The 27500-nt window shown below is 42.1% G+C and overlaps 1 protein-coding gene across 4 annotated transcripts in view; it reads left to right on the top strand.

Moving 5' to 3' along the window:
• The window catches only part of NFATC2 (nuclear factor of activated T cells 2), a 202036-nt gene that overhangs the window by 30263 nt on the left and 144273 nt on the right, over window positions 1-27500 (top strand). For 3 of the 4 annotated variants that reach the window (XM_063958975.1, XM_063958973.1, XM_063958974.1), the window contains exons 1-2: window positions 205-621; window positions 25829-26858. In XM_063958975.1, coding sequence (XP_063815045.1) covers window positions 498-621; window positions 25829-26858 — 1154 coding nt within the window. In that variant the 5' untranslated portion in view covers window positions 205-497. Of the gene's footprint in view, window positions 1-204; window positions 622-25828; window positions 26859-27500 lie in introns of those variants that run through there. The other variant, XM_063958976.1, reaches the window with a different exon arrangement.

Raw genomic sequence — 27500 nt, 5'->3', positions numbered from 1 at the left:
GCTGATTGTTGAGGGAGAATAAGATTAGCAGATTGTAAATCTTGCAGTGTCGGATAGCAATGTGACACTTGCAGCTGACACTCTTGCTTCCCTAGTTGTGGCCGGGGGACACGCCTCTTCTCTAGCAGGTGTCTACACTAAGCCGGAAGTTCTACACTAGCTATTTTCTGTACTCCTGCCAGTTTCACACACTTGTGATCTCTTGTCACTGAGCCGAACTGAGCTGAGCCTGTCTTCCAACTAGCCGGCTTATTACGCCATCATTTTCGGAAACCTGAAATCCATCTTGCTCCATCACCTGTACCAGCACTACGTTTTTGAAGAGTCCTCAAATGTGCTCCAGTAACGTTAAAGCCTTGTTTTCCAAAGGATTAAAATATTTTTTCTACTGAATTTACTGCTGCACACATATTTTAGGGGGGGTGGGGTGGAGACTCCCTGGATCTGTCATCTTACCTTCAGGATTTGCACCTGGTCACCTGAAATCTTTTGTAGCGATGAGCTACGCTGACCGAGCCCCACATCCTGACCTGTTGGGGAATCACAACCTAAAAGACAGCCCTGAAGTTGAATTAGATTTCAATATCGTATTTGACTATGATTATCCCAACTCTGTGGAAGGTTTGTAAACAAGCCGTATAGATAAAGCAGATATTAAGCATGAGGGAAATAAATCCTTATATTATTGTGACTTCTCACATATTGTATGGGGGGAATTTAACGTTTTTTTCTCCGCAGCTGCCACTGTGTATAGCTGTTTTAATAGGCAGAGAATGCGGGGGTTAAAAAACGAGTGCGTAGCATGGCTGTAAAGTTATATTTACCTTCTGTTCATCTGTTTGCAGGCTGTGTTGTATTGCATACATACATTCATTCATTTCTTCTCTTATTCATCTGTTTTTTTTGGCAGGATTTCAGGTAGACTTAGCTAGTGCTAATAGTGCTCAATATTATAAGCAAAATAGTATTAATATTTTGTATATTATTTGCTTATGTGCAATATCTATAGTCCTATCTTTAATTATCTTGCTTATTGCAGCATGTGACTGATGCTTTTGCACTGCAGCCTGGTTCCAGATGTCTGAGATGATCATGTATGGTGTTTTGTGCAATAATGAGCTAAATGATCAGAAATGTTAGGGTCATTTGTAGAACTACACACACAAAAGACCAAATGAAGGGATGTACAGTTCAGCTCCTATTACCTTGTTTCCCAGCACCTGTATAACACAGGGGGTTAAATAAGGCAGAGGACTTAGAATTTGCATGAATCCTTCAACCTGTCTGTTGACATTGGTGATTTTGCATGCATTCAGTTTGTATACTGGACGTAGATTTACATGTTTTTACAAGCTAATACATTGATTTATGTAGGCGTACAAGCCACTGTGTGATCAGAAGCACATACATGGTTTGTATTTGTTGCATTAACCCTTTTTGTGCTGGTAAAATAATAAAGTAGCCCAGTTTGCAGCGCATTTAGCTATATAACATAATCTGCGAAGACAGATTCCATAAATCCCAAATTGCTACACCCTGACCTAAAGGATCAGCGGAAACTGGCGAGCTAATTTTGCGCTTTTTTACCCGATGCTCATTGCTTTAGAAGTCAGGCTTAGGGAACCTATAGCTCTCCAGCTGTTACTGAATGGCAAATCTCTGCATGGTATGCCAGCCATAGCTGCTTCAAACTCATGTTTAAACTTGTTACATCCTTGTAAAGTGTCTGGGTCACCGAGTGAACCATCTAAACCTAGACCGTACAGCACATCCCATCTGTTAGTGGCTATCGAGGACTCAAATGATTGATTATGATTTCAGAGCAAAACTTTACCTTACCAGGACAGTATGCATCATCTTTATCACATCTCTTGATAGAATACTCACAGCTGCATATTAACTAGAGATGAGCGGGTTCGGTTTTACTCGGATTTACTCGGATTTACCCGAATCTCCTTATTGGGTATCGGACGTCACGTATTTTGGTTAGCCAATAAGAAAAATCCAGAAAATAAGAAATGGCGATAATTCTGGCATAAAGAACCGAGTAAATCCGAATCCGCTCGTCTCTAATATTAACTACAATCTGGTAGACATAAAATGTAATCTTTTCTGAAGCCATTGTTACACACATTTCAGGACTTGTTCACACTTATCCACCGTTATGTGCTTTTCAGCCTCAATATAACGTTGTGAAAACTACATTCCTTTGTGATGGAATATGTTAATGCCTGTTTCAAATTTTAGAACGCCAATTCCCATGCATAAAAGAATGCTACCAGTACAGTACATTGTCGTAGGAATGCAGTGCTTTTACTAAGGCCCGCATTTTTCTTTTACCATATGTGTGAACAAATGTTGCCACTTTTATCAAGTGTGTTATATTCCGATATGGTAATGTGCACATATAAGTATAAAATGTTATTTGTTTTGCATACTTCGGGGCACGTACAGACAAAAGCTGGTAACGGCTATGCAAGTGAAGTTTTAGGTCTGCAATTGAATAATATAGTGCATGGTTGCCCTGTTTCGCTTTATTGGTAATGATCAAACAATATATCAATATACACTGAAAATGTTCAGACTAAGCTTACGGTCTGGGCTGTAGTATCATAAAGCAATAAAGAGCTGCTCACCATTAAATAATCGGCTCTACTGCGCTGTTGCCTGAAATATGTAGCAGAATAAAATGCCAATCAAACTTCAGCACGATCGCAGACCGAGTTTAGCAGACAACAGCCATGTGTAAGTGCTTTGAGAAGGACTGGAAAATCAGCATGTGGATGATATTCTGTCCTTTTGTTTGTAATTATTAAATGGACATAAAGATTCGCGTTTGCTACTATTGTGTTGTGTTTACAATTTCCCATGACAAGCACAAAGTGTGAGTTAAGGTGGGTACACACTAGGCGACATGCTGTATGAGCAACGTCGCCTAGTGTTTCCCCTCCCTGGCCGGCGGCGGTCGTCGGCAAGGCGTATACACTGAGCGATATGACGACCATTTTCGCTCAGTGACGTCATGCAGCAGCTGGGCCGTGCAGGCAGCTCTTGGACGACAGTCCAAATTGTGCTGCCTGCAAGGCCGGTAGCAAGGGTTGTTAACGACCCGCAGGGCCACACAGCGCTGGTCGGCGGCGGCACACACACTTGCCGAGAAAATGAGCGACATCGCTCAGGAAGGGTGAAAATGAGCGACATTGCTCATTTTCTCGGCAAGTGTGTATGCACCTTTATACTAGTACTTGCTGCTCAGACACTTTGCAGAATGCTTTATATTGCTCTTGTGTTGATAAAGTATGCTAGGCCTTATTCAGGTTTGTTAGCAAACCAAAAAAAGTTAACAATTGGGCAAAACCATGTTGCACTGCAGGTGGGGCAGATGTTTTAAATACTTTGTACCAAATGTAATAACCTACAAGACACGAGCAGCTCCAGTCACTGAAGCATTAGTGCAAATGGGGGAATTCAGTTCTCCATGGTATGCCGCCGTATATCAACTCAATCCCAGCTGCACTTTTTCCTGTGCATCTCCGAGGTGTAAGGGAAAATGAGTAGTGGAGTGCCTTCGCGCACAGATCTGGAGACGCTCTTCGCACTACGTGGTGGAGATCTTATTCACCCCAGAGTGTCTCACTCTTTGGTGATGTTGTGGTTCTTACTGAATGGATAGACTGCACTGTCATCAATAATTGGCCCACCAAATGCCTAAATCCCCTGTGTGAAGGTGACTGACAGGCCCACCTTTAAATAGAGTATATCACTTGTATTTCCCAGTAATTATTGCATTACTTGCAATACTTTTATTGCAATACTTTTATTTAGTATTTGCAAGAAAAGAAAATAACAGAAAATGTTTTAGAGGATGAGGTGGTAAATGGAAGCGAGGTAAGTTAGGAAGATAGGGGTCTCATCCGGGAACATGATGTGAGGGTAAGTTTTTATGATCCGTTAAAGATATCCCCATATAATTTGTAGTACAAATAACTACACTAATTTTGTACACAGTTATAAAGTGATAAAAAAAAGTTTGGTTTTTTTTTGTACTAGAACTGTAAAAAAAAATTTAATATATTAAATCTAATAGTGCGGAACTCACTATTATTTATTAACTACCAGTTATTTATATAGCGCACACATATTCTGTAGCACTTTACAGAGAATATTTGGCCATTTACATACAAACTCCATACTGTTAGAGCCATTGTGGTAATTGAACCCAAGACCTCAGTGCTGTGAGGCGGTAATGCTAACCATCACGTCATCTGTGCTGTCCTGCACTGTAGGGTATACACTACTTCCTTATGGGAAGGTAGCAGACACACGGGGGTGGTATTGAAGGTCGACCATACTTAGTCGACAGTGTCCAGGTCGACCACTATTGGTCGACCGTAACTAGGTCAACTGGGATTCTAGGTCAGCAGGGTCTCTAGGTCAATATGGTCTAGGTCGACATGGTCTAGGTCGACAGGTCAAAAGGTCAACATGAGTTTAAAAAAAAAATTTGGTGTCGTTTTTGCTGTCAAGTGACTGGGAACTACAATTAGTGCACCGTGTTCGCTCACCATGCTTCGGGCTCTGCTACCGCTGCGCTCGGCCCAGGTTACCATTCCCAATCGCAGTCCACGTGGATCATAAAGTACAAAAAAGTTTAAAAAAAAGAAAACAAATCTGAAAAACCCTGTCACCCAGCTCCATAGCACTGCATGCTAATATGGACAAGACTGTCCATATTGGCTTGCATGTTTAAACGAGCCGGCACCAACGATGAACGAGCGCGGGGCCGCCCATCGTTCATAGTTGGTGCATACACACTGAAAGATATGAATGATATCTCGTTCATTAATGAATGAGATCGTTCATATCTTTCAGTGGTATCAGCCAGTGTGTAGGGCCTATTATTGGTGGGAGTTCCGTATGGTTGATAGTGAGCTCTCAGTGGTAGGGCTCCCATAGTTAAGGAAAAAAGGGTATATTGTACATAACTTAGTGTATATGATGCTCATTGAACTCTGTAGCATCTGTGACCCAGGGATCTGAGTCAGCTCTTAGTGAAAGGAGGAAGTGACTTGTGCAATATCACACATTTTTCTACTCCAGGGTCACATGTTTAATGATTTCCATGCTACCTCTAAATAATAGCATCTTTTTCTAAATTGCGAGCCTGAAATGATATTGAAACAGCCTTTTCACAGAATTCTGTTATGTTGCCTACCGAATTGAATAAGTTGCAGCAAAGTACTCTGAAAATACAGCAGGCACAGGGAACATACGGCTTGTCATTGTCAATCATTTTGGTCTGATAGGTTCCGTTCTCTATGTGGACAGGAAGCGCCTCTACTTATTGTCAGGGATTTAACTATACTCGCATGAAGTCTCTCAGTGATGACTTGATAGGCTGCACTCTCCTGAATAAGCTGTTAAATATACAGGTTTGTTTTTAAAACTGATGTAATGCTACACACAGGCACGTGAAAAAGGACGTTCGCCCTAACAATGAAATAGTTTTAACATTCTGTAAATATAATCTAGAGTGACAAATAGCAAACAAGATTTAATGTTTCCTTTGTTATTGATTGAAAATAAAAAATAAGACAACATGAAGAAGTCATGTGGGAAAAAGAAAGTCATGTGATTCAGCAGCTTGTAGAACAGCCTTTAGCAGCAATAACCTGAAGCAGTCCTTTTCTTTATGTGGTTATTAGTCTTATGCAGAGCTGTAACTAGACTTTTTGGTTCCACTTCCCCTATAAATTTTTCCAATAAGGACATGAGTCGTGGGGAAAGGGCATGACAAGATTGATCCCAGAGAAAGCCCATGCTATGATACCTCTTCCCATATTATACACACATAATACACTCACATTTAGACCACTGCAAGAAAATGGATTTGGACACAAATCCTCTTTATGTCACATCCATGCACTTAACTTGAGAGCTCTTTACTATTCTGTTACAATACCCTTTATTAAATAACACATTTAAATACACTGCCATACCTTGGATTCAAACCTATAACCTGTTGTGTTCTAATCAAACACCCTACTGATTGAGCTATTTGATGCTGCATAAAAACTATGAACACTATACAAACCTACTGGTACTTTGTAAAAACATAATCAGCATTGCAATTGAGCAGATCTATTTATGTATCCAATCTCTTGCAGCCACACACTACATTTATCTGCTCAGCCGCAATGCTGATAATTTTTTCACAAAGTACAAGGTAAGCTTCAAATAGTTTGAATTCTCTAGCTTAGAATTATCTACCTTTCTATGCAAGGGCAGATACAGTAGCTCAATGAATAAATTGTCTGACTGCAATGCCACAGGCAATGGGTTTGAATCCTGGGTATGTCAGCTTTTTTAAATGTAATACAGGACAGTGTGACTGAATAACAAAGAAATCTAAAGTTTAGTTTATGAATGTTGTATAGGTATTAGCGACAGAAGGGGTCAGGGTAGGAGACAGAGTAATGTCAGGAGATGCTGGGCTTCAAAAAGGGGAGAAGCTGCAAGTGAAAGTAATTAAAACAGTTGACAAGTGCCACCAACAGCGCCCCCTACCTTGCAGTGATATGTGTGGTGCCCCCTCCACACACACCTAGTTACAGCCCTGGTCTCTTGCATCATATTAGAATCATTTTGTCTCTCTCCTTACTATACTGCTTCAGCTCATTGATTTTTGGATTTGGGATGCATTTGTTTATGCTCAGTATCTCTGTGGGTTTGAGGTCTGGACCTTTTCAGCCATTGAGTTGTAGATTTGGTGGTGTTCTTAGGATCATTGCATCATTGGAGGAGTAATTCTGCCTAGCCTTAAGATGGATTTACACCTCAATCACCCAACAGTTTGACAATGCACTGTATTGATATATTGGGTGTGCTATGCTTTACCGACCACAGCATCCACAATGGGGAGAATTCCGACAGGGGCTAAGTAAGTATACTTACCGTCCCTTAATATCCCTCTAATCCTCTGTTCCAGCAGCCTAACCCTAACCCTCCTTTGTGGTGCTTAAGCTTAACCCCCCCTGCCCATAGCCTAAACCTAACCCTCCCTCCCCCACAGCCTAACCCTAACCCTCCCCAGGGGTGCCTAAACCAAACCCCCATCCACGCAGCCTAACCCTCCTTTCCCCAGAGTCTAACCTTAACCCTCCCCTGGGGTGCCTAAACCTAAAAACCCCCATGGGCTAACACTAACAGTGGGCGTCATACTTACGATTGGGATGTCGGTATTCCTGCGTTGGCATTTTGTCCGCTGTTGAAGTTCTGGCAACAGCATTGTGGCTGGGTGTCGGGATTGCGACTGCCGGCATCCGATTGCCAGCATCCTGATATAAAACCTTGCTGTGCACAGTACACAATCCACTGTACAATGATGCAATTTATCATTACGTGCTTAATGTAACCACACCATGTCGGCCGCTGCATTGTCCCATCTGATGTGCAGCACATATCTGATGGGAAGATGTAACCAGCCAATTCACCAAATGATGAATTGAGTGGAATTGGGGAGACACACTAAGCGGTGATCATTGCAATCCATTGTGGATCGCAAGACTGGTCTATATATCGTACAGTGTGTACCCAGCTTTACTTGTCCGATAAATGGCTTCACATGTTCTTCTAGTATACTATGGTAAAAAGGGGCAGATATATTAAGCCTGGAGACGGCATAAGGAAGTGATAAACTAGTGATAAGTGCAAGGTGATAAATGCACCAGCCAATCAATTCCTTACTGTAAATTTACATATTGGAGCTGATCGGCTGATACGTTTATCACTTTGCACTTATCACTGGTTTATCACTTCCTAAAGCCTTCTCCAGGTTAATCAATCTGCCCCAAAGAGAGATACATGGCAGTCTCACTGATTGCCTGCCATCCAGATTCTGTTGCTGCAAAACCAAACCATCATCTCTACACAGCTGTGCTTATGGATCTTGTGTTGGCTTTTACCAAACATGGTATTCCCCCGCACCACAATTCCACTATGGTTTCACCTTTTCAGATTAATGATGTCATACTGTGATGTTTTATTATTTTTGTTATCATGGCTATTTGTTTGTGGAATCCACAACTTATTGGTCAGGTAAAGGTCATTTATTTGGGCCTTTACCATGTTGACAGAGACCTGTAGAACCCTTGATGCAGATTTTGGGTCTTTATGATGAACAGCAGCATATGTTCTGATCTGTAGGTGAATTTTGTGGAAAGATTGGCACAGGTCTTGACTTAATTCTAAATTGTTTGGAAATGCCCTTTAACCTTTTCCAGACTGATGACCGGTATTAAATAATTCTCTGAGCTTCTCCACTCTGACCTCCCAAAGCTTCTGCTATTGTCTATAGATGTGACAGCCCTTTCTGATGGTCAAATAATAAAGTGCACTAACGGCACCTGCCTCAAAAAGAGCTTCTTTGCTGCTACGTTAGCAGTGAAGGCATGCTTATTTTGTCATACCTGGAGCCTTCTTACTGGTGTACAGAGAGTTATTTTTGTTGTTGTAGAAGTATTGATCGGAAATATCTTTAGTTTGTCTTATTAAGTCAGGTTTATCACATACTAGGACTTGCTGTGAATTGAACAATTGTTATTTATGTCTGTATGGTAAAGCATAGACCAGAATGAGGGTGAACTTTCTTTTCACATGACAAGATCACATCTTTCCTTGTGATGGTACTGTATGTCTTCTTCATTAGTAGTATGGTACTTGTCACGAAGCTGTTACACTGAGGATGTGGTTAGGGTTTTTTCTTCTTGAATGATAAGTGCACGCTAAAGAGATAGATTTACTTGTTTCTCAGTCCAATCTGGTGTTGTATTATTGCATCAGACTTTTCCATACTGTGGTCTCAATACTGAGTCTCAGTTGGCTCTGTATGGGTCAACAATGACAATGTCAACAACACAATGTCAATCGTTATGATGACACCGGACTGTACTTAATGCTGTGCTCCTCCCAGTATACTTAGAGTGAGCCATGTCTTGCTCTTTCTGTAATAAAAACAAAACAATGCATTTATGATGCTCTGGAAAACTAACTATTTGCATACAGGCAGACTGATTTGCAATTGCTCTACAAGTATGCAAAGTTGGTGACTTCTAGATACAAAATGATAGCAAATTCTAATGAAACAGAGTCTATTTGGGGCATGTGGATCACTTTATTATTATTAGCAGTTTCTTATATAGCGCAGCATACTCCGTTGCGCTTTACAATTAGAACAACAGTTATAGAACAAAACTGGGCAAAGACACACAGACACAGAGGTAGGAAGGCCCTGCTCGCAAGCTTACAATCTATAGACTTACGTTCTGGAACTGTTACCAGTTAGAGCCTCGGTGTTCAGAGAGGCACAGGAACACAAGAGTAGGTCACCCTCTGGCCATCTGTATATGTGATCAGTGCCGCTCTTTTTTTCTGTGTACTTTAGAGTTTATGGGCCATATTGGCGTATTCTTGTTGTTCACCTTAGTTAGACTTGTATAACATATTCCTAAGAGCACTGAGGACCCTCTATCCCTTGCATGGCTTAGTTCTTGTTTACTTTAAGACTGTCCTTATGTTCTAAGTACTGCAAAGCGTAATTAAAATGATTTGTTCTTGTTGTCAGCATGGAATTAATTAGGGCATAAAGGATGTAACATACCAGGACTTCATAATGGACAATGCTGCTTGGCTTTGTAGTGTCTCTGTGTAACCGCTATAGCATCTGTATTCTTTAATGAAGCAAGATTAAAGGCGAAGACTTCTTTTAACAATCACCAGAAACATACAAAGATAACTTGCTGGCAGTGTTCATTTGGCTGGTATGCCCTATGTCTGTGTGGGTGATTGTACACACTGGGTAGAAATGCTGTTTTACTTGTTACTTGTATTTTACTAAGGTAAGCATTTTATAGTTTTATAATGTGTCAGATGTTTTACTTTTGTAGATAGAATGGTGCATTAAAGGTACATTAAAATCTAGTATTGAATGGAGTTCACTAAGTTATCAATAATTCCTGAGTTTACTTGGTGTGCCGCATGCTGGAGCCATAGAAGCTGAGAAAGCCACCAGAGGTCTAGGACTGCAGTCCTGTACACTAATACTACTCACCTTATTTAGATGTCCATCAGCTTTGTCTTTTCTTACTACTAGCAGAGATTTTACATTGGGTGGATTCTTTTAAAGGCCAGTGTTGTTAAATTGCTTCATATTAAATAATAGTAAATACCCTAATTAGTTGAGTTTATAGAAACAGAAGAAGAACCACTTGGCCCATCTAGTCTGCCTCTTTTTTTTTTAACCTTATTTTTACCTTAAACCCTATTAGATCCTTAATTTTTGTAAGGCTATCCTTATGTCTCTCCTAAGCATGTTTAAATTACTCTACCATCTCTGATGGGAGGTTTTCCACTTGTCCACTACCCTTTCTGTAAGTTATTTTTTTCTTAAATTTCCCCTGAACCTACCTTCCTCCATTCAATTTCAGTGCATGTATTACTACTTTTCCTTTCAAGAATGTCTCTCTCCTGTATTTTATTAAAACTTGCTGAAAACTATGCAAATTAAGATCTTTTGGTATTTCCTAGTATATTTTGTGGTGTAGTCCAAGCACCATTTTAGTTTCCCTTCTTAGTACAGTCTCTAATGTATTACTATCCCTCTGGGGATATGGCCTCCAGAATTGAACACATTATTCCAGATAAGCCGGTACCAATGAAATGACCTATACAGTTGAATTATTACTTCTTTCTTTCTGCTGCTTCCTCTCCCTATGCAACCAAGCATCTGACTAGCCTTCCTCATTGCTTTGTTACATTGCTTACCTGCCTTTAAGTCACCTGAAATAGTGACACCTAGATCCCTTTCCTCTTCAGTAGTTTCCATTATAGTGCCATTAACACTGTATTTCACCTTTGGATTTTTGAGACCCAAGTGCATGATTTTGTATTTTTTTGCATTAAACTCTATTTGCCACATAATTTAGATCAGCAATCATTTGTTTTACCCATCCTGGTGTGTCTACCCTGTTGCATACTTTTGTGTCATCTGCAAAAAGGAATACTTTCCATTCAATACAATTTGCAATGTACCAATAAAGATTTAAAAAGCACTAGTCAAAGTACAGATCCCTGGGGTACTACACTGGTAACCTTTCCCTCTTGTGAATGTGCCCTCTGTTTTCTATCCATTCAACTATCGAAAGGTGCATTCACACGGTGCGATTTGAATTACTGATATGGTCTATATATTCCATATCGGTAGAAAACATTGTACATATCGCACCGTTTGTATACAGCTTGCGATGCTGATGCATGCTCCGACAGGGACGGTATCTCAACGGTATCTCAGGAAAAAATAGACTGCGCAGGCAGCTCAATTTTGACTAGAATTGTACAATCTAGTTTCTAGTATAGTCAAAATTGTATATAGTCAAAATTGCACTGTGTATATAGTCACTAATGGTGGTTCTGGGTACCGGGGAGTTCATGGGAAATCGCAAAGTCAAAATTGGCCTTTAGACAGAATCGCACCATGTGTATGCACCTTTAGGGGGGAATTCAATTGTTTAAAAGTTGGTTGGATGTCTGTTTTTTCCTGTCTATTAGATAGGAAAAAACAGACATCCAACTGACCTTTCAAACAATTGAATACCCCCTTTAGAATCCAATCCCAAGTCTTCAAGTATATTCAACAGACTGTGATTTGTGACAGTGTCAAAAGCGTTACTAAAGTCTAAATGTTTCTGCCAGTGTGTACCCAGCTTTAGAAAGAGCAGCTTAACATTACAAAATAGCAGAATTTGTTTTTCCTGTACTTTTTACATTTTACTTGTTCTCTAAATATAACGTGGCTCTATTGATAAATGACTGAAATCATTGTATACTGTTAAACATCACATCATGTGCTTTTTAAATTTAGTATTATGTATTCCCTAACTAAGAGTTGGCAAGTACAAATCATTCTGCCTGGGCTGTAGTGCCGTATGCTGACAATCATGGGGCACATCATTTATAAACACAGATCTGCACTGTTTCAAGGACATAAAACACAAATTGGGACACCTTTCAGCAGTGGATAAATGGGAAACTCCTCAAGCTATAAATATTTTATTTTTCATAGTAGAGTGTTTTTTATTCTACAGAGTCAAATTTTAGGCATTATTCTAGCAGAATAGGGGAGACTCTCCTAGGTGCAAAGAACAAGTGAATAATATTCTTTCATCTATAACTAGAGAAGGTAGCACATTCCTTGTTATTGCTAATTAGCTTTTAGGAATTAGTTTATGTACTGTACAACAAGTCTAATACCCCTTTTCCATCTGTAGCGGCTGCGACCCCTGCTACAGCCCCCTTTCCCACAGCGCTCACCAATCCGGCATATTGCCGGGTTGGTGGCACTGCTAGTGACACGGCAGGGGCGGTGCTGGGAGATCACATGATCTTCCAGCGCCGCCCTCCCATACACTGTGAACGGGAGCCGTGTCGCATTGCCATGGCTCCCGTTCACACTACACAGCTTACCGGGTTGAACACGTGTTCAACCCGGCAAGCTACCCGGGTAGGATTCCCGGATCACTTGATCCGGGAATTTGCAGGGGGGGCCGTTTCCACTAGGAAAAAACACGGGTAAATGCGCGCCCCCGCACATTTACCCGTGTTTTAAAAGCTAGTGGAAAAGGGGTTTAAATTTAAGATTAAGCAGAGTAGGTTACTATTATTCAGTGCAGGTAAAGCTTTTCATGAAGGATAGTTACAACTATAGCTTTTGTAGAAAATGAAGGCGTAATAATGCTTTGTATTAGTAGGTGAATATTGGCACAGAGCTCTGTGCCTTAGGACACTGCGCATTTGGGAGTGAACTCAGGTGACATTACACAGTGTTGCTAGCAGTGTCGGATTAAACCCAGTGGAGGCCCCTAGGCAGTCGAAATCTCGGGGGCCCTCGCAAATTATCTCCTAATATGTTTTAATTTTACCATCCAACAGTCTACGATCTGGAAACTATCATTTGAATTTGATGTCTATGGTTTGTGTACTTTAAGTTGTCTTTAATATAGTCTTTAATACAGGTTGAGTATCCCTTATCCAAAATGCTTGGGACCAGAGGTATTTTGGATATCGGATTTTTCCGTATTTTGGAATAATTGCATAACATAATGAGATATCATGGCGATGGGACCCAGGTCTAAGCACAGAATGCATTTATGTTTCATATACACCTTATACACAGCCTGAAGGTCATTTTAGCCAATATTTTTAATAACTTTGCGCATTAAAGAAAGTGTGTATAAATTCACACAATGCATTTATGTTCCATATACACCTTATACACACAGCCTGAAGGTTATTTAATAAAATATTTTTAATAACTTTGTGTATTAAACAAAGTTTGTGTACATTGAGCCATCAGAAAACAAAGTTTTCACTATCTCACTCTCACTCAAAAAATTCCGTATTTTGGAATATTCCGTATTTTGGAATATTTGGATATGGGATACTCAACCTGTATAAAGTTTTCTTTTCTTATAGTTGATACATTTTTTCTATCTTTTGGAAACAATTTAAGAAAGCTTCATTGTAGTTTTCTTTTGATCCATTGTCGCTGGGCCCCTAAAATACGCGGGGCCCCTAAAAGGCACAGGACCCACAGGCCGACGGTGCCTACTCTGCCTATTTGTTAATCTGGCACTGGTTGCTAGGGAAGAATTGGGTATTCAGAAAAAACATTATTTGGATTTTCCTAGTATCCATAAGGGATATTGGGGACAGATTAGTACGATGGGGTATAGACGAGTCCAAAAGAGCCAGTGCACTTTAAATTTCTTCAACTGGGTGTGCTGGCTCCTCCCCTCTATTCCGCCTCCTACGGGTCAATTTAGAAAAAAGTGCCCTCAGGAGAGCATGCACACTCTGCAAGGTCCAGAGTTTTTTCCTCTTCAATTTCTTGTAAACTTTTATTTCTTTCGGTATGCTGTTTGGGCAACAGCATACCTGCACCATGGGAGTTAGGGGGGGTGACATTCATCGGCCTCTTGAGGTGCAGAGTCGCTTTCCCGCTGCAGGAGCACCGTCCTGAGGGGCTGTTTGTTCAGCGGGGCATGGCTCCTTCATGCTGCACACCCCTAACTCTGCCTGAAGGTGATCATCGGTGGTGAGTACACACTGGGGACCCCACTGGGGGGGTACCCCGGTTCGAGGTGTGGCAGACGCGCGGGTGAGGCGTACGGGTCCCTCCTGGGGGGGACCCTCTGTGGCCCCTGCGTGAGACTGGCTAAATACCTTGTACCAAGCATTTATGTGAGGCTACAAACACTTAGGAGACATGGCCAGTATAAAGATTACACTGTAGCTCTGGTGATATACCGTGGGGGCGGAGCTACATCAGAGCGGGCTCAGTGGCTTTTTGGCGCCTTCCTCTGCATAAGCAGCAGCAGCCTCACACAGCTCCTCCATAACGGTCACATGCTGGATCACTGGTACTGGGTGTAGAGGGGGAGATACGCTATATTGTGCACAAATATCATCCCTCTGAGGGATTTTCCATTAGACAGTCTCACTGTTTATATGTATATGTGAAACGCTGACAGCCTCACTGGCTCTGTGCAGCATTGGGTGCACTAGTGTCTTCTCTCTTGTGTCTCCTCTCACATGCAATAGGGCAGGCTTGTATTGTATTTCAGGCTGTGTTGTATGTGTATTATACCTGTTTTTCTTCTTCACAATGGTAAAACAGAAGTTATGCAGTGTGTGTAATGCTAGATTTTCCCTTAGCTCATCTGGCTCATTATCATTTGAGCAGTGTAGTCAGTCATCACAAAATGCTGATGATAATGTGGGGGAGAGTCCAGAGCCCTCCTGGCTGGGGGCTATCAAAACTATGATGTCTGATATGTCATCTCAACTCACTGCAAATGCCAATAAAACTCAGGAACAGCAACAAGCAGTGGCAAATCGTGCACAAAAAACGTGCTTTACCTGCACTTCTATCAGATACTGATGATGGTATACAGGATGATGTGGACCCCATAAGCGGGGACTCCACCCCTACACAGGGTATTGAACCCCTCATATTGGCTATTCGGGATGTGTTAAAGCTTCCACTGGAGGATGCTAATAATCAGCAGTCATTTTTCCTCCCACAAGACAAACTGACAGTCACATTTCCTGACTCCTAGGAGTTGGATGATTTATTTAAAATAGCCTGGGAAAATTCCAGATAAAAAATATCAGGTGTCCAAACGGTTTTTGCATACATTCCCCTTTGCCCCTGAAGGCAGGAAATTCTGGGAAGAATCTCCCGCAGTAGACGTCTCAGTCTCTTGCCTTTCTAAAAAGGTGGTACTTCCTGCTCCGGGCTCCTTTACGGTAAAGGAGCCGGCAGATAGGAAAATAGAGACCACTCTGAAATCTATATACACTGCTGCAGGTGTAGCTCAAAGACCGGTCATTGCAGGTTGCTGGATGACACATGCTATTCATTCCTGAGCTACTCAAATTCAGGAAGGTCTTTTGGGTGATATGTCCTTAGTCAGAGCCGGCCCTAACCAATATGATGCCCTAGGCAAGATTTTGGATGGTGCCCCCTAGCACCACCGCTGGTTCTGCCTCTGACCTTGCACCTCTTTCCCAGCACCATCACCCCTCACCCATAGCAGTCCTTGTACCCCCTATATTTTAAATAGGAACAGTTCGCACATTTGACGCACAGCCCAAAAAGGGGCATCTTCTTGCTGGGAAGGGGCATGGCCACACAATAGTAACCCCAATTCCAATTACGCCACACAGTACTGCAACTTTATTCACATTTTATCTTGCGATAGTGTCCATAATTCATATTACATCCCACAGTAGTATCACTTTACCTTATAAACGTTACACCTCACAGAAGAGCCCCTTATTCACATTACATCACACTGAATTGCTCCTTATTCACATTACACTACACCTTATTGCTCTTTATTCACATTAGACGACACAGTAGTGCCCTTTCTATATGCAACGTCACATAGTAGAGCACCTTATACACATAATGCCACACATTAGTAATACATTTATACACAATTCCACACAGTAATGCCCCTTACACATATGAGACACATTAATGTCCTTAGAAACATAATGCACCTTACACATTATGACAACCTTTATTAATGCCCTTTTACACATAATGCCCCTTACACATATGCCGCACATTTTTAATGCCCTTATACACATAATGACACACATAGTGCCAGGGCCGGTGCAAGGTGTTTCGGCACCCTAGGCAAAACTTAAGCCTACCCCCTTCCTTATTCACATTACAACACAATAGTGCCTCTCATTAATGTTTCATCAAACAGCAGTGCCCCTTATCTTAGTTATGTCACAAAGTAGTGTCCCTTATTCACATTACACCACAGTAGAGCCCATTCACGCCCTGCCACACAGTAGTAATCCCTGCGATGTACTGTGAGTGCTTCCAGGGTACACATTATACATAACAATAAAATGACATTATATATGTATATGTATGTATGTATATATATATATATATATATATATATATATATATATAAATCCAACCTCTTTATAACACAGTATATCCTTTTCATGAAACCCAGTGAGTAAACTTGATCAGGACAGTAAAACGTACCCTTGCTCGCTGCAGGGTACTATTCCCATTACATGTCCACGTGATAGTGAAACTGATAGCCCAGGGGGTCCCACATTCTTAACTTGAGCATATATATATATATATATATATATATATAGCTATATAGCAGTCCATTGGTAGGAAACGGACATCCGTCCTATTTACTTCTTCAATGTTTCAATTTATTTTTTAAATTGTCATCAGGAAATAATACAAATACAAAAAAGTATCTTTATATAGACATACCATTCAGGAATAAGGTACCAGTCAGGCGAGAAAACCACCCTCCCCGCCGGTGTGTGGATCGCATTGACGTCATTAACAAATGACCACCAGAAGTCTCAATGACGTCAATGTGGGTGCGGTAACCATAGCAACCATAGAAAATACTTTTATCACCAAAAGTGCTCAAACATCGATCTCATTTATATAGGTTTGTAAAGTTTTAAAAACACACTAAACCGACAAAGTACAACATTAAAAATGAAGAATACTGACACTGCTCTTACATCGGGTGAAGGCAGCAGGTATTTACGGTAAATGGCCAATTAATATTATCACTCAAAAAACCTCCGTATATCAAAGGCTATGCAGCGGATGAAATGAAACATTTGTATCCAAAAAACCTGTTACAATTAACTCTAAGACATTGTTACATTAATAATGTTACTTGTGAATACTGAAAAGAGCTTATTCTGAAGTGCATCCACTAGTTAAAGCATGGTTCTAAGGTTTATCTACCATTACCCTATTATATCTAACATAAAACGAAATAAATAGAATTAACCCTTACTATACTGCTCCTTTAGGGCAATGCCTCCAGATTATCTCTAAATTTTACATGTGAAAACTTGTCTAACACAAAAAGAGATTCTTCCAAAGCATACATAAGTAGCGTATGTGTGTATATATGTATATATATATATATATATATATATATAGTATAATTTTGTGGACCCCCTTATTTATTTTCTGTTAATCACCCCTATCATTCCCACCACCCCCTTCCTTTATATAAATTATACCTATCAACCCTTATGTACTTTAATAGCAAGATGCCATAGAAAATTTTTATTAACTTTTTTTGCTGACTGTGGCTGATACAGTGTGCCATAGATGTGAGGTTCCATGGCAGCACTGCGTCGCTCCTCTCACACTGACTGACCTTGCAGGAGCAGGAGGTGAAGCCAGCCGGGTTCAGGCAAATATAAGGGAGCCGGGAGCAGGCGATTGGCCACCAGCAGCTTGTGGTAAATGGCGGCGGCTGAGGGAGCACAGAAGGCTGGGGGCAGCGACTGGACCTCCCTGCTTACGGCCTTGAGAGGGGCTGCAGAGCCAGAAACCCTGGGTGCAGGGGGAGGAGGGAGAGAGGACGATGCTGTTGCTTCCTCTCCGGCCAGTATAGAGAGACACAGCAGCATTGCACAGCAGGCTGCCTGCCAGCCGCTGACAGTCGGTAAGGGTGGCCCCAAATGCTTAATGTGTACCGCAGCCTGGCTGAGTGGGAGCCGCAGCTATTCCTTCTTGTTGGCGCTTGTTTGTTTCCGCGGTCTGTCAGCAGAGGGGGGGTGGAAAACGCAGTTCACCCTGGTCAGAGGCGATGTTGACTGAAAACGGCGGCTGCAGCTGGCCAGACCTGCGCTGAGACCACCGCTAGGATAGCCTAGCAAAACATAATTTTAAGTAAACTGATTTTGCAGGAGCATGCCGCCCTCTAGTGGCCGGCGCCCATAGGCAGCTGCCTAAAGCTGCCTAATGGTAGCGCCGGCCCAGCATAGTGCCCCCTACACATTTGCTGCACATTATTACTTATTAGTGCCCCTATACACATAATGACACACATACAGTAGTACCCTGTTACACATATGCTGCACATTATTAATGCCCTTATACACATAATGACACACATAGTGTCCCTTTACACATATGTTGCACATTATTAATGCATTTTTATATGACACACATAATGCACCTTACACATATTCCGAACACTACTGCACAACCAACCCACTCACATGCACACAGCACTCACACTGCCACTAACACTGTGACCTCTGCCTCTGCTTGGAAACAGATGTGTCCTAACAAATCTTGCATCAATGCTAAGATCGGGCACCTTTTTTTCAAATGAAAATGCATTTTATTTGCATTGCTTTGTGGCTAGGATGCACAAGCAGCTTCTGCTGATTAAACTGATATGCAGCATGCCTATATACTGTGTGAGACTGTGGCTGTTTCTGCATATGAAATGCTACATACAGAATATAGGCATGTTGCCTATCATTTTAATCAGCAGATGATGCCCCTAGGCATATCAAATGCCCTAGGCAGTTGCCTAGTTTGCCTATGCCTATGGCCGGCTCTGACCTTAGTTACTACTGTAACTTTCCTAAAACACATTCAGGACACCGCTAGGGTCCTCTCTGACTCCCTTAAAGAGATTGGCAATATTAATGCTAGGACTACGGCTATGGCTGTGTCTGTGGATTGCTGACGCTGACTCCAAACGTAATGTGGAATCTCTTCCCTTCACAGCTGACTGGCTCTTTGGAGGTGAATTGGACACATGGATCTCCAAAGCTGCTGCTGGGAAATCCTTTTGGTCCTCCAGATTTTGATCTAGGGCCAGGGAGGCCTCCAATGCAGCTAGAGGCACCAGAGGTAAGCCCAAGAAACCAGCCGTTACCGGCTCCCAGGAACAGAGCACCAGTTCAGCTTCCACAAAGGTGTGAGTTCGGTTACATCACTACAGCCACATCTGGGACGGTTCCTGCCAACATGCTTGGGTAAGGGACCTTATCTCTCAGGGTTACAAGCTGGAGTTCGACGGTGCTCCTCCACAACGATTTTTCAAATCAGGCTTACCAGCTTTGGAAAATATGCGTGGTACGCTACTACTGGCCATAAACAAGTTGGTCCAGTCCCAGGTCATTGTTCCAGTACCCCTGCAACAACAAGGACAAGGTTACTACTCCAGTCTGTTCATGGTACCAAAACCAGACGGGTCTGTGAGACCTATTCTGCATCTGAAGTCCTTGAATCCTTACCTGAAGGTTTTCAAATTCAAGATGGAATCTTTGAGAGCAGTGATTGCGGGCCTAGAGCAACAGGAATTCCTAGTGTCTCTGGATATCAAGGACGCTTACCTCCATATCCCCATTTGGCCTCCTCATCAGGCCTATCTGCGGTTCGCCCTACTGAAGATCACTACCAGTTTCAGGCATTACCGTTCGGCCTGTCTACAGCTCCGAGGGTGTTCACGAAGGTGATGGTGGAAATTATGTTTCAGCTCAGGGTCCAGGGGGTCAACGTAATTCCATACCTGGACGACCTCCTGATAAAAGCGAGTTCCAGGGAGCTTCTATTGCTCTACATAGATCGCACTATCCAACTTCTGACTCACCACGGATGGATCCTCAATCTGCAGAAGTCCCAACTGGAACCGTCTCAGCAGATCCTGTTTCTGGGGATGCTACTGGATACGGTAGCACAGAAAGTGTTCCTCCCAGAGGTACAAAGTGTGAACACTTCAAGAAATGGTTTGCATGGTCCGCCAACCTGCTTGAGTATCCATTCATCTTTGCATAAAATTGTTGGGAAAGATGGTGGCCTCGTACAAGGCGATACAGTTTGGAAGGTTTCATGCCAGACCTTTCCAATTGGACATCCTGAACAAGTGGTCCGGTTCCCATCTTCAGATGCACCGGATTATTCAGCTGTCACCAGGATTTCACTCCTGTGGTGGCTACAGTCTTCCAACCTCCTGGAAGGTCAACGCTTTGGGATTCAGGGTTGGATCCTTCTCCTGACGGACGCAAGTTTAAGAGGATAAGGAGCTGTCACCCAGGGGGCGCAGTTCCAGGACAGGTGGTCTGCCCAGGAGGCCCTACTTCTGATCAACATTTTGGAACTTCAGGCCATCTACAATGCTCTGATTCAGTCCTCCCCTATGCTCCGGGATCGGGTGATCCAGGTTCAGTCGGACAACACCACGGCTGTGGCATACATCAATCGACCATGAGGGACAAAACGCAGAGCCTGTATGTGAGAAGTGTCAAGAATACTCTTCTGGGCAGAAAGACATGCAAGAGCATGGTCCGCAAGCTTCATTCCAGGAGTGGACGACTGGGTCGCCACGATCTCCATCCAGGGGAGTGGGGACTACACCCTCAGGTGTTTCAACAGGTGATCGACAGGTGGGGCTGCCCACAGATAGATATGATGGCCTCCCGCCTCAACAAGAAGCTTCGCTGCCATTTTGCTCGCGAACCAGGGACCTTCAGGCGAGCGCAGTGGATGCGCTGACGTCGCCTTGGCCTTAGCAGCTGGTCTACCTATTTCCTCCAGTTCCGTTGATCCCAAGGGTGCTCAAGCAGATCATGCATCAAGGAGTGCAAGCGATCTTGATTGCCAAGGATTGGCCTAGGAGGGCGTGGTACAGGCTCTTCTGGACATGTCTGTAGACGACCATTGGCCTCTACCGCTAAGAAGAGATCTTCTTCAGCAAGGACTGTTCATCTACCCGGACTTACGGCGCTTTGTTTGACGGCATGGAAGTTGAGCGGAACATCCTAGCTCACAAAGGGCTTTCCAAAAAGTTCATTGCCACTATGGTGCAAGCCAGAAAACCTGTGACATCAAAACACTATCATCATATCTGGTGGAGATATGTCTCTTGGTGCGAGGAATGCACATATCCATCTGCAGAATTCCACCTGGGAAGAATCCTTTGTTTTCTGCAGACTGGAATGGATAAAGACGTCTTGGTTCCCTTAAGGTCCAGATTTTATCTCTTCTTCCAGAAGAATTTGGCTATCCTGCCAGAAGTTCAGACCTTCTTGCAAGGGGTACTTCACATACAACCTCCATTTGTGCCACCTACGGCACCTTGGGATTTGGATGTGGTGTTACGTTTTCTACAGTCCTCCTGATTTGAACCTCTGATGACGGTAGAAGACATGTACCTCACGTGGAAGACAGTGATGTTACTGGCCCTGGCTTCTGCTAGATGTGTCTCAGAATTGGGGGCCTTTTCGTGTAAAAGTCCGTACTTGGTCTTTTACGAGAACAGAGCGGAGCTCAGGACTAGACAGCAGTTCCTGCCGAAGGTGGTCTGCGCATTTCACTTGAATCAACCTATTGTGATTCCGTCCAGTTCTGGCACTTCTGCTCCTCCGGAGGCATTGGATGCAGTGCGAGCATTGAAAATCTATGTCAAGAGGACTGCTTGGATCAGAAAGACGGATTTCTTGTTTGTGCTGTATGTGGCGCAGAAAAAGGGTTGCCCTGCTTCAAAGCAGTCTTTTGCTCGTTGGATTCGGCTTACTATCCAACAGGCCTATATGTCGGCAGCCTAACCTGTTCCAAAGTCTCTGAAGGCCCACTCTACGAGATCAGTGGGGTCTTCCTGGGCGGCTGCCCGTGGAGTCTCGGCCCTGCAACTATGCCGAGCTGCTACCTGGACGGGAAAGAACACCTTTGTGAAGTTCTACAAGTTTGATACCATGGCCAAAGAGGATACCCAGTTTGGGCAGGCGGCGCTTCGGAAGTCTCCGCACGTTCCCGCACGTTCTGGAAGATTTGGGACATCCCCATCGTACTAATCTGTCCCCAATATCCTTTATGGATGCTAGAGTAAATAGGATTTTAAATACCTACCGGTAAATCCTTTTCTTGTAGTCCATAAGGGATATTGGGCGCCCGCCTCTGTGGGGTGACTTTCTGCAGGTTCTCTGTTATGTGTTGCCTGTTCAGCTGTTGCTGTTCCTGTTGCCAGCCATTGCTGGCCCGGTTATGTTATGGTGTGCTGGTTGTAAATCTCACCACACTTATTGTTGTTATGTTCCTTCTCTCAAGTATGTAATTCTCCTTCGGCACTGTTTTACCTATAACTGACCTGTGGGAGGGGGCATAGAGGGGAGGAGCCAGCATGCCCAGTTGAAGAAATTTAAAGTGCAATGGCTCCTTTGGACCCGTCTACACCCCATCGTACTAATCTGTCCCCAGTAACACTTATGGACTACGAGAAAAAGATTTACCGGTAGGTATTTAAAATCCTATTTTTCCACCCAGACAACATTTACTAAAGGATTAGACGGGAGAGAAAGGATAGTTACAATAAGAACAGGATGAAAATGAAGATGAAAATGAAGTATTTTTTTTTATCCTTATTTTCTTTCAATTTTTTATTGTTTTGGAGTTTCTGTTGTAATATAACATGCTTTGTGTTGAGAAAGGGTAAAGTGAATCACGCACTACGTATTACAGTGTTGTAATGCAGAATGATACATATACATTATAGTTATTTTATTAACCCATCTCCCAATTTAATTTTCATACATGTAGCTAAAACATGCTGCTCTGCCTCGGCTCACCCTGAATGACTGCTTAATCTGGTAAACCTGTATGACTTTTAATAGTGTAACTTAGAATTTCTGCTAGAAAATACATTGGATAGTAATTTCTCCTGTTCAGGGCCTTCCTTCCTGCTCTCATCTTTTTGTCTGATCCCACCTCATCCTCTGTGCGTCCTTGTTTCTCCTAATCCTTGCCTATTACGTTTTGTGCCAGTAGTATACTTTTTATATGACCATTGCTTTGCCTCTTGGTCCTCTGCATTTAGGTTATATTCTCTCTAGCCACTGTACAGTGCTGTGGATTTTGGTGGCCCCTTACAAATGATGGATAATACAGATGATGATGATAATAATAATAATAATAATAATAATAATAATAATAAACATTACCAAGGAATTATTCATGCAACAAAGCATGCTTTGTCCTTCCTGAATTCTAGCAAAATTATCCATTACCTCAGTGAATTATGGCGTCCTCTAGTGCCAGCATTTTTTTTGTGCACGCCTAGGTCAAAGTTCATATTAAGAAATTCAGAAAAAGTAAATTGTGCACTGCACTACGTGTTACAGGTGAATATACAATGTGTCAGTTCACAATTAGGGGAATTTAGTTCTCAGTGTGGGGATGTAGCTCCTGGGTTAAGTGCCTCAGCTATTCAATTGCTTGTGTGGTAAAAGTTAATTCTCCCCAGTGAGTTTTCAGTCCGGGTTTTTAGAAGTAGAGACGTTGCCCATAGCAACCAATCAGATTCTGTCATCTTCTAGAAGGTGCTAGATAAATGATGAGTAACATCTCATTGGTTGCTATGGGCATCATCTCCACTTCTAAAAGCTGGCACTTTAGTAAATATACCCTTTAAGATCGGTTGCTGTTGTCTATAGCCTGGAATATTGGGGCCCTATTTGGAAAGATATTGGAACTATGTTACTGAAAAGCAAGCAATAAGTGAACAGTCTAGACCAAACTGTGGCTCTCCAGCTGTTGTGAAACTTCAAGCCCCAGCTTGCTTTGCCCCAGTTTTGGTATTAGGCAACATCCTGTGATCATGCTGGGATGTGTAGTTTCTCAACAGCTGGAGAGACATGTTGGCCAGCCCTGGTCTAGAATCCTCCCCCCAATCAGACCAGCTAATTCAGTCTATAGTACCCACATTTAATAATTAGGCCTATTTTCTCTTAACCAGTTTCAGCTTCATATGTAACATATTAGCCTCAAAAAATAATTAAAACATACATATCACTGTCCACATAGCATTAACCCCAGAAAGTATATAAAATCCACATAAACATTAGTCCTCACAGAATATTAACCCCCTTCCCCGTTCATACACACACCAAATCCCACATCATAATGCTGTGGTACTCCTGTGACTGTGACAATGTAGATGTGTAGTCTCTGTAGGTTTCCGAGCAGTAACAGTGATGTGAAGGAGGTGGAGAGAGAAAATAAAGTTTTAAGTTGTGTTCACTGAAACGGCTGTGCTTGGCGTAAACTTAGCCAGTGTGTTCTGTTATGAGGCACTCTGCATGTTCACATCCTAATCTAATTGTTGTTAATAATGCTTTGCAAATGCATTTGTTTATTAGAAATTTCCTATCTAGAAGGAAAAGTAGACTTCTATCTACACTGACCTGGTGTGCCCTATGGTCAATCCGCCCCTGCTTTATACAGTATAAACAATGTTTTTTTAAAGCCATATGTATAGTTCAGCTAACTTATTGAATACATTGTAGTAGCTCATAATTGTAGACCTTTATTACTTTATATAAACTGTTATTTATATAGCACACATATATATTGCGCCGTACTTCACAAAGAATATATAGTAATTCAAATCAACCTACAAACCTCTAACCTGTAGGGGAATTCAGTTCTCATTACTGGGATGTAGCTCCCAGGTTACTGTAAGTTCTTGGAGCTATTCAATTGCTGTAACATTCTTGTAAACTTGCAACAAGCGGTTTTCTGCTGGTGTGAGCAGAAATCTGCATTAACTAGTTCTTTGGACTAGTCATGGTGATATCATGTTCGGTAACAACATCACTCCCAGCACTTACTCTGGGAGTAGCAGTTTACCGCAGCTAAGCCTCAGGCATTAGTCATGGAAAGGTGCATCACCCAGGTTAAGTGCCGAGTGTGATGCAGTCAGTTGAATAGCTTTGGAAATTAACTTGGGAGCTACATCCTGTGATAAGAACTGAATTCACTACCACACTCACATAAATCCAATACATACCAGTATGTTTTTAGACTTTGGGGAATACTGGGGCACCTGGTGAAAACCCAAGTAAACACATGGAGAACATAAAAATACTGTTATGGGATCAATGTTGGAATAAAACCTATGACCTCATTACTGTGAATCAGTAATGCTAACCATAGTGTCACTGTGCTGCCCAATCAAAATATATTTTATTTTTTTGTATCTTTCCCATTTCCCAGTGGTAGTTTCTCCCTTCAGATCTCTACAGATAACTGTTATCAAGAACCAAGTATTTAGAATCCTGAAGCATTGCTTTTAAATGCATTAGCACAGGTGACATCGCACAGTACTATGAGACCTTATCCAGAATTTAAAATATAAGGCTCTGGATCTTAGAAAGAGGGTTAAAGACTGGAGGCCCCCATTGTTCTGGTTTTTTTTTTTGTCAGGTAAAATGTATAACCCTCTTCTCCCAAAACTTAGGCGAAGTGAAACCTTCCTTCTAATCATATCTTTTTTTTAGTTTGGATTTGATTAGTATCCTTAATATATTATATTTTTTTAACTGACAAATTACTTAATTGTCCTTGATTGTTATTACATAATAATTAGTTTTAAAAAGACCCTTCTTTTTCCAGAAGAACCGACTCCTCATAAAATCATCAGCCCACCTTCTGGAGTTGCGTATTCACATGATGATGTCTCCGAATATGGTCTCAAGCCATACAGTCCTCTGGCTTATCGTAGGTCTTCCACAGATCCCATGGGCAGATATGAACAGAACAATAGTGTAGGGTCAAAATATCACTTAGACCCTCAAAAGGCTGCTGGGGCTCCAGCTTTGAGTCCAAGGATTGAGATTACTCCATCTCATGAACTGAGTCATTCAGGTGGTTTATACCGCAGCAGAGATTCAGATACTTTGGTAGAACATCAGCCAAACTTGGCTGCTACCAGTCCAAGGTTTTCCTTGCAAGTCTATGGTTATGATGGCTACAGAGAACCGCTTTGCTTGAGCCCTGCTAGTAGTGGGTCATCAACAAGTTATGTTTCAGAGACTAATTTCTCTCCTTACACATCACCTTGCGTTTCACCAAATAATGGTCCTAATGATGACCTGTGTCCACAGTTTCAAAACATCCATACTCATTATTCTCCTAGAGCTTCTCCAATAATGTCACCACGAGCAAGCATCACAGAGGACACCTGCATGGGACAACGTTCTCCATCTCCTCGGCCCAACTCACGGTCCTCATCCCCAGGCTCAAAAAGAAGTTATCCTTGTTCTGATCTCTACAATAGCCATCAAACCAGTGTTTCTCCACGACAATCAAGAACCCCTTCTCCCCAGCAATCACCTCGTGTTCCTCTGCGGGAAGATAACCAGTCTGTGAGTTACAATCAACACTCTACATCTACACATCTTATGGATGACCTGAACCTTGGTAACGATCATTCATGTGGTATACCTACAAAAATGTGGAGAAACAATGAAGATCTTTCTGACTCTCAGCCTTCACTTAAGAGCATGCAGTGCCATGTTTATCAGCCTCCAGAGTATCTTGGGCCTTACGAGCATGAGCAGAGGAAGAATTCAGATGCAGGGTCTGTCCTACTGATGCCTCCTACTTGGCCAAAGCAGTTGGTGCCTGCAATGCCCTACTACAGGTATAGTCTGTCTCATTTGTTTTTTTCTATCTGCGAAATAACATGTTATGCTTTTTGTAGGTTTTATACTGACAAATGTTATGTTTTAAAAGCTTGAAGATCAATGGCTTCACCTGGTTACATAGCAAGTGTGGTGTGCTGTGTTTTGGGTTGTGGTGTAAATATTTAGTTGTTAAAGCCAGGCATAAAGATCCACTATATTCAAAGGTAAATCGGCTAAGTGTTAACTGTGTGAGTCAGATTAATGGATGTTGGCTTCAAACTTTTGGCTTTTTTTTTTTACAAGAAACAGGTGTTTGGCATATAGAAGAAAACACAACTTGCACAGTATTCAGAAGTCAATGTCCCTACTCAGACCCTGTGGGAGATGTATCAAGCAATCAAATGAGTAGAGAAGGTGTTCATAGCAACTAATCAGCTCTGAGGTAGCATTTATCAAGCACATTAAATAAAATAATAGGTAGGAGCTAATTGGTTGCTATGGGCAACTGCTCCATTGGCCCATTTCTCCCCTCTTTTCACTGCTTGATACGTCCCCCACCCCCATCATTTGAATGTTATTTTACTGGAATGATGTAAGTCCTTACCCATAAAGAGGAACTTGTGCTCTGTACATTTACCTCTATACATTGACTCAAGTAA

Source organism: Pseudophryne corroboree, chromosome 3 (assembly GCF_028390025.1).
Source record: "Pseudophryne corroboree isolate aPseCor3 chromosome 3, aPseCor3.hap2, whole genome shotgun sequence".
NCBI lineage: Eukaryota > Metazoa > Chordata > Amphibia > Anura > Myobatrachidae > Pseudophryne > Pseudophryne corroboree.
Note: the sequence above shows the minus strand (reverse complement) of the source record. Positions and strands in the feature narration are given on the sequence as shown.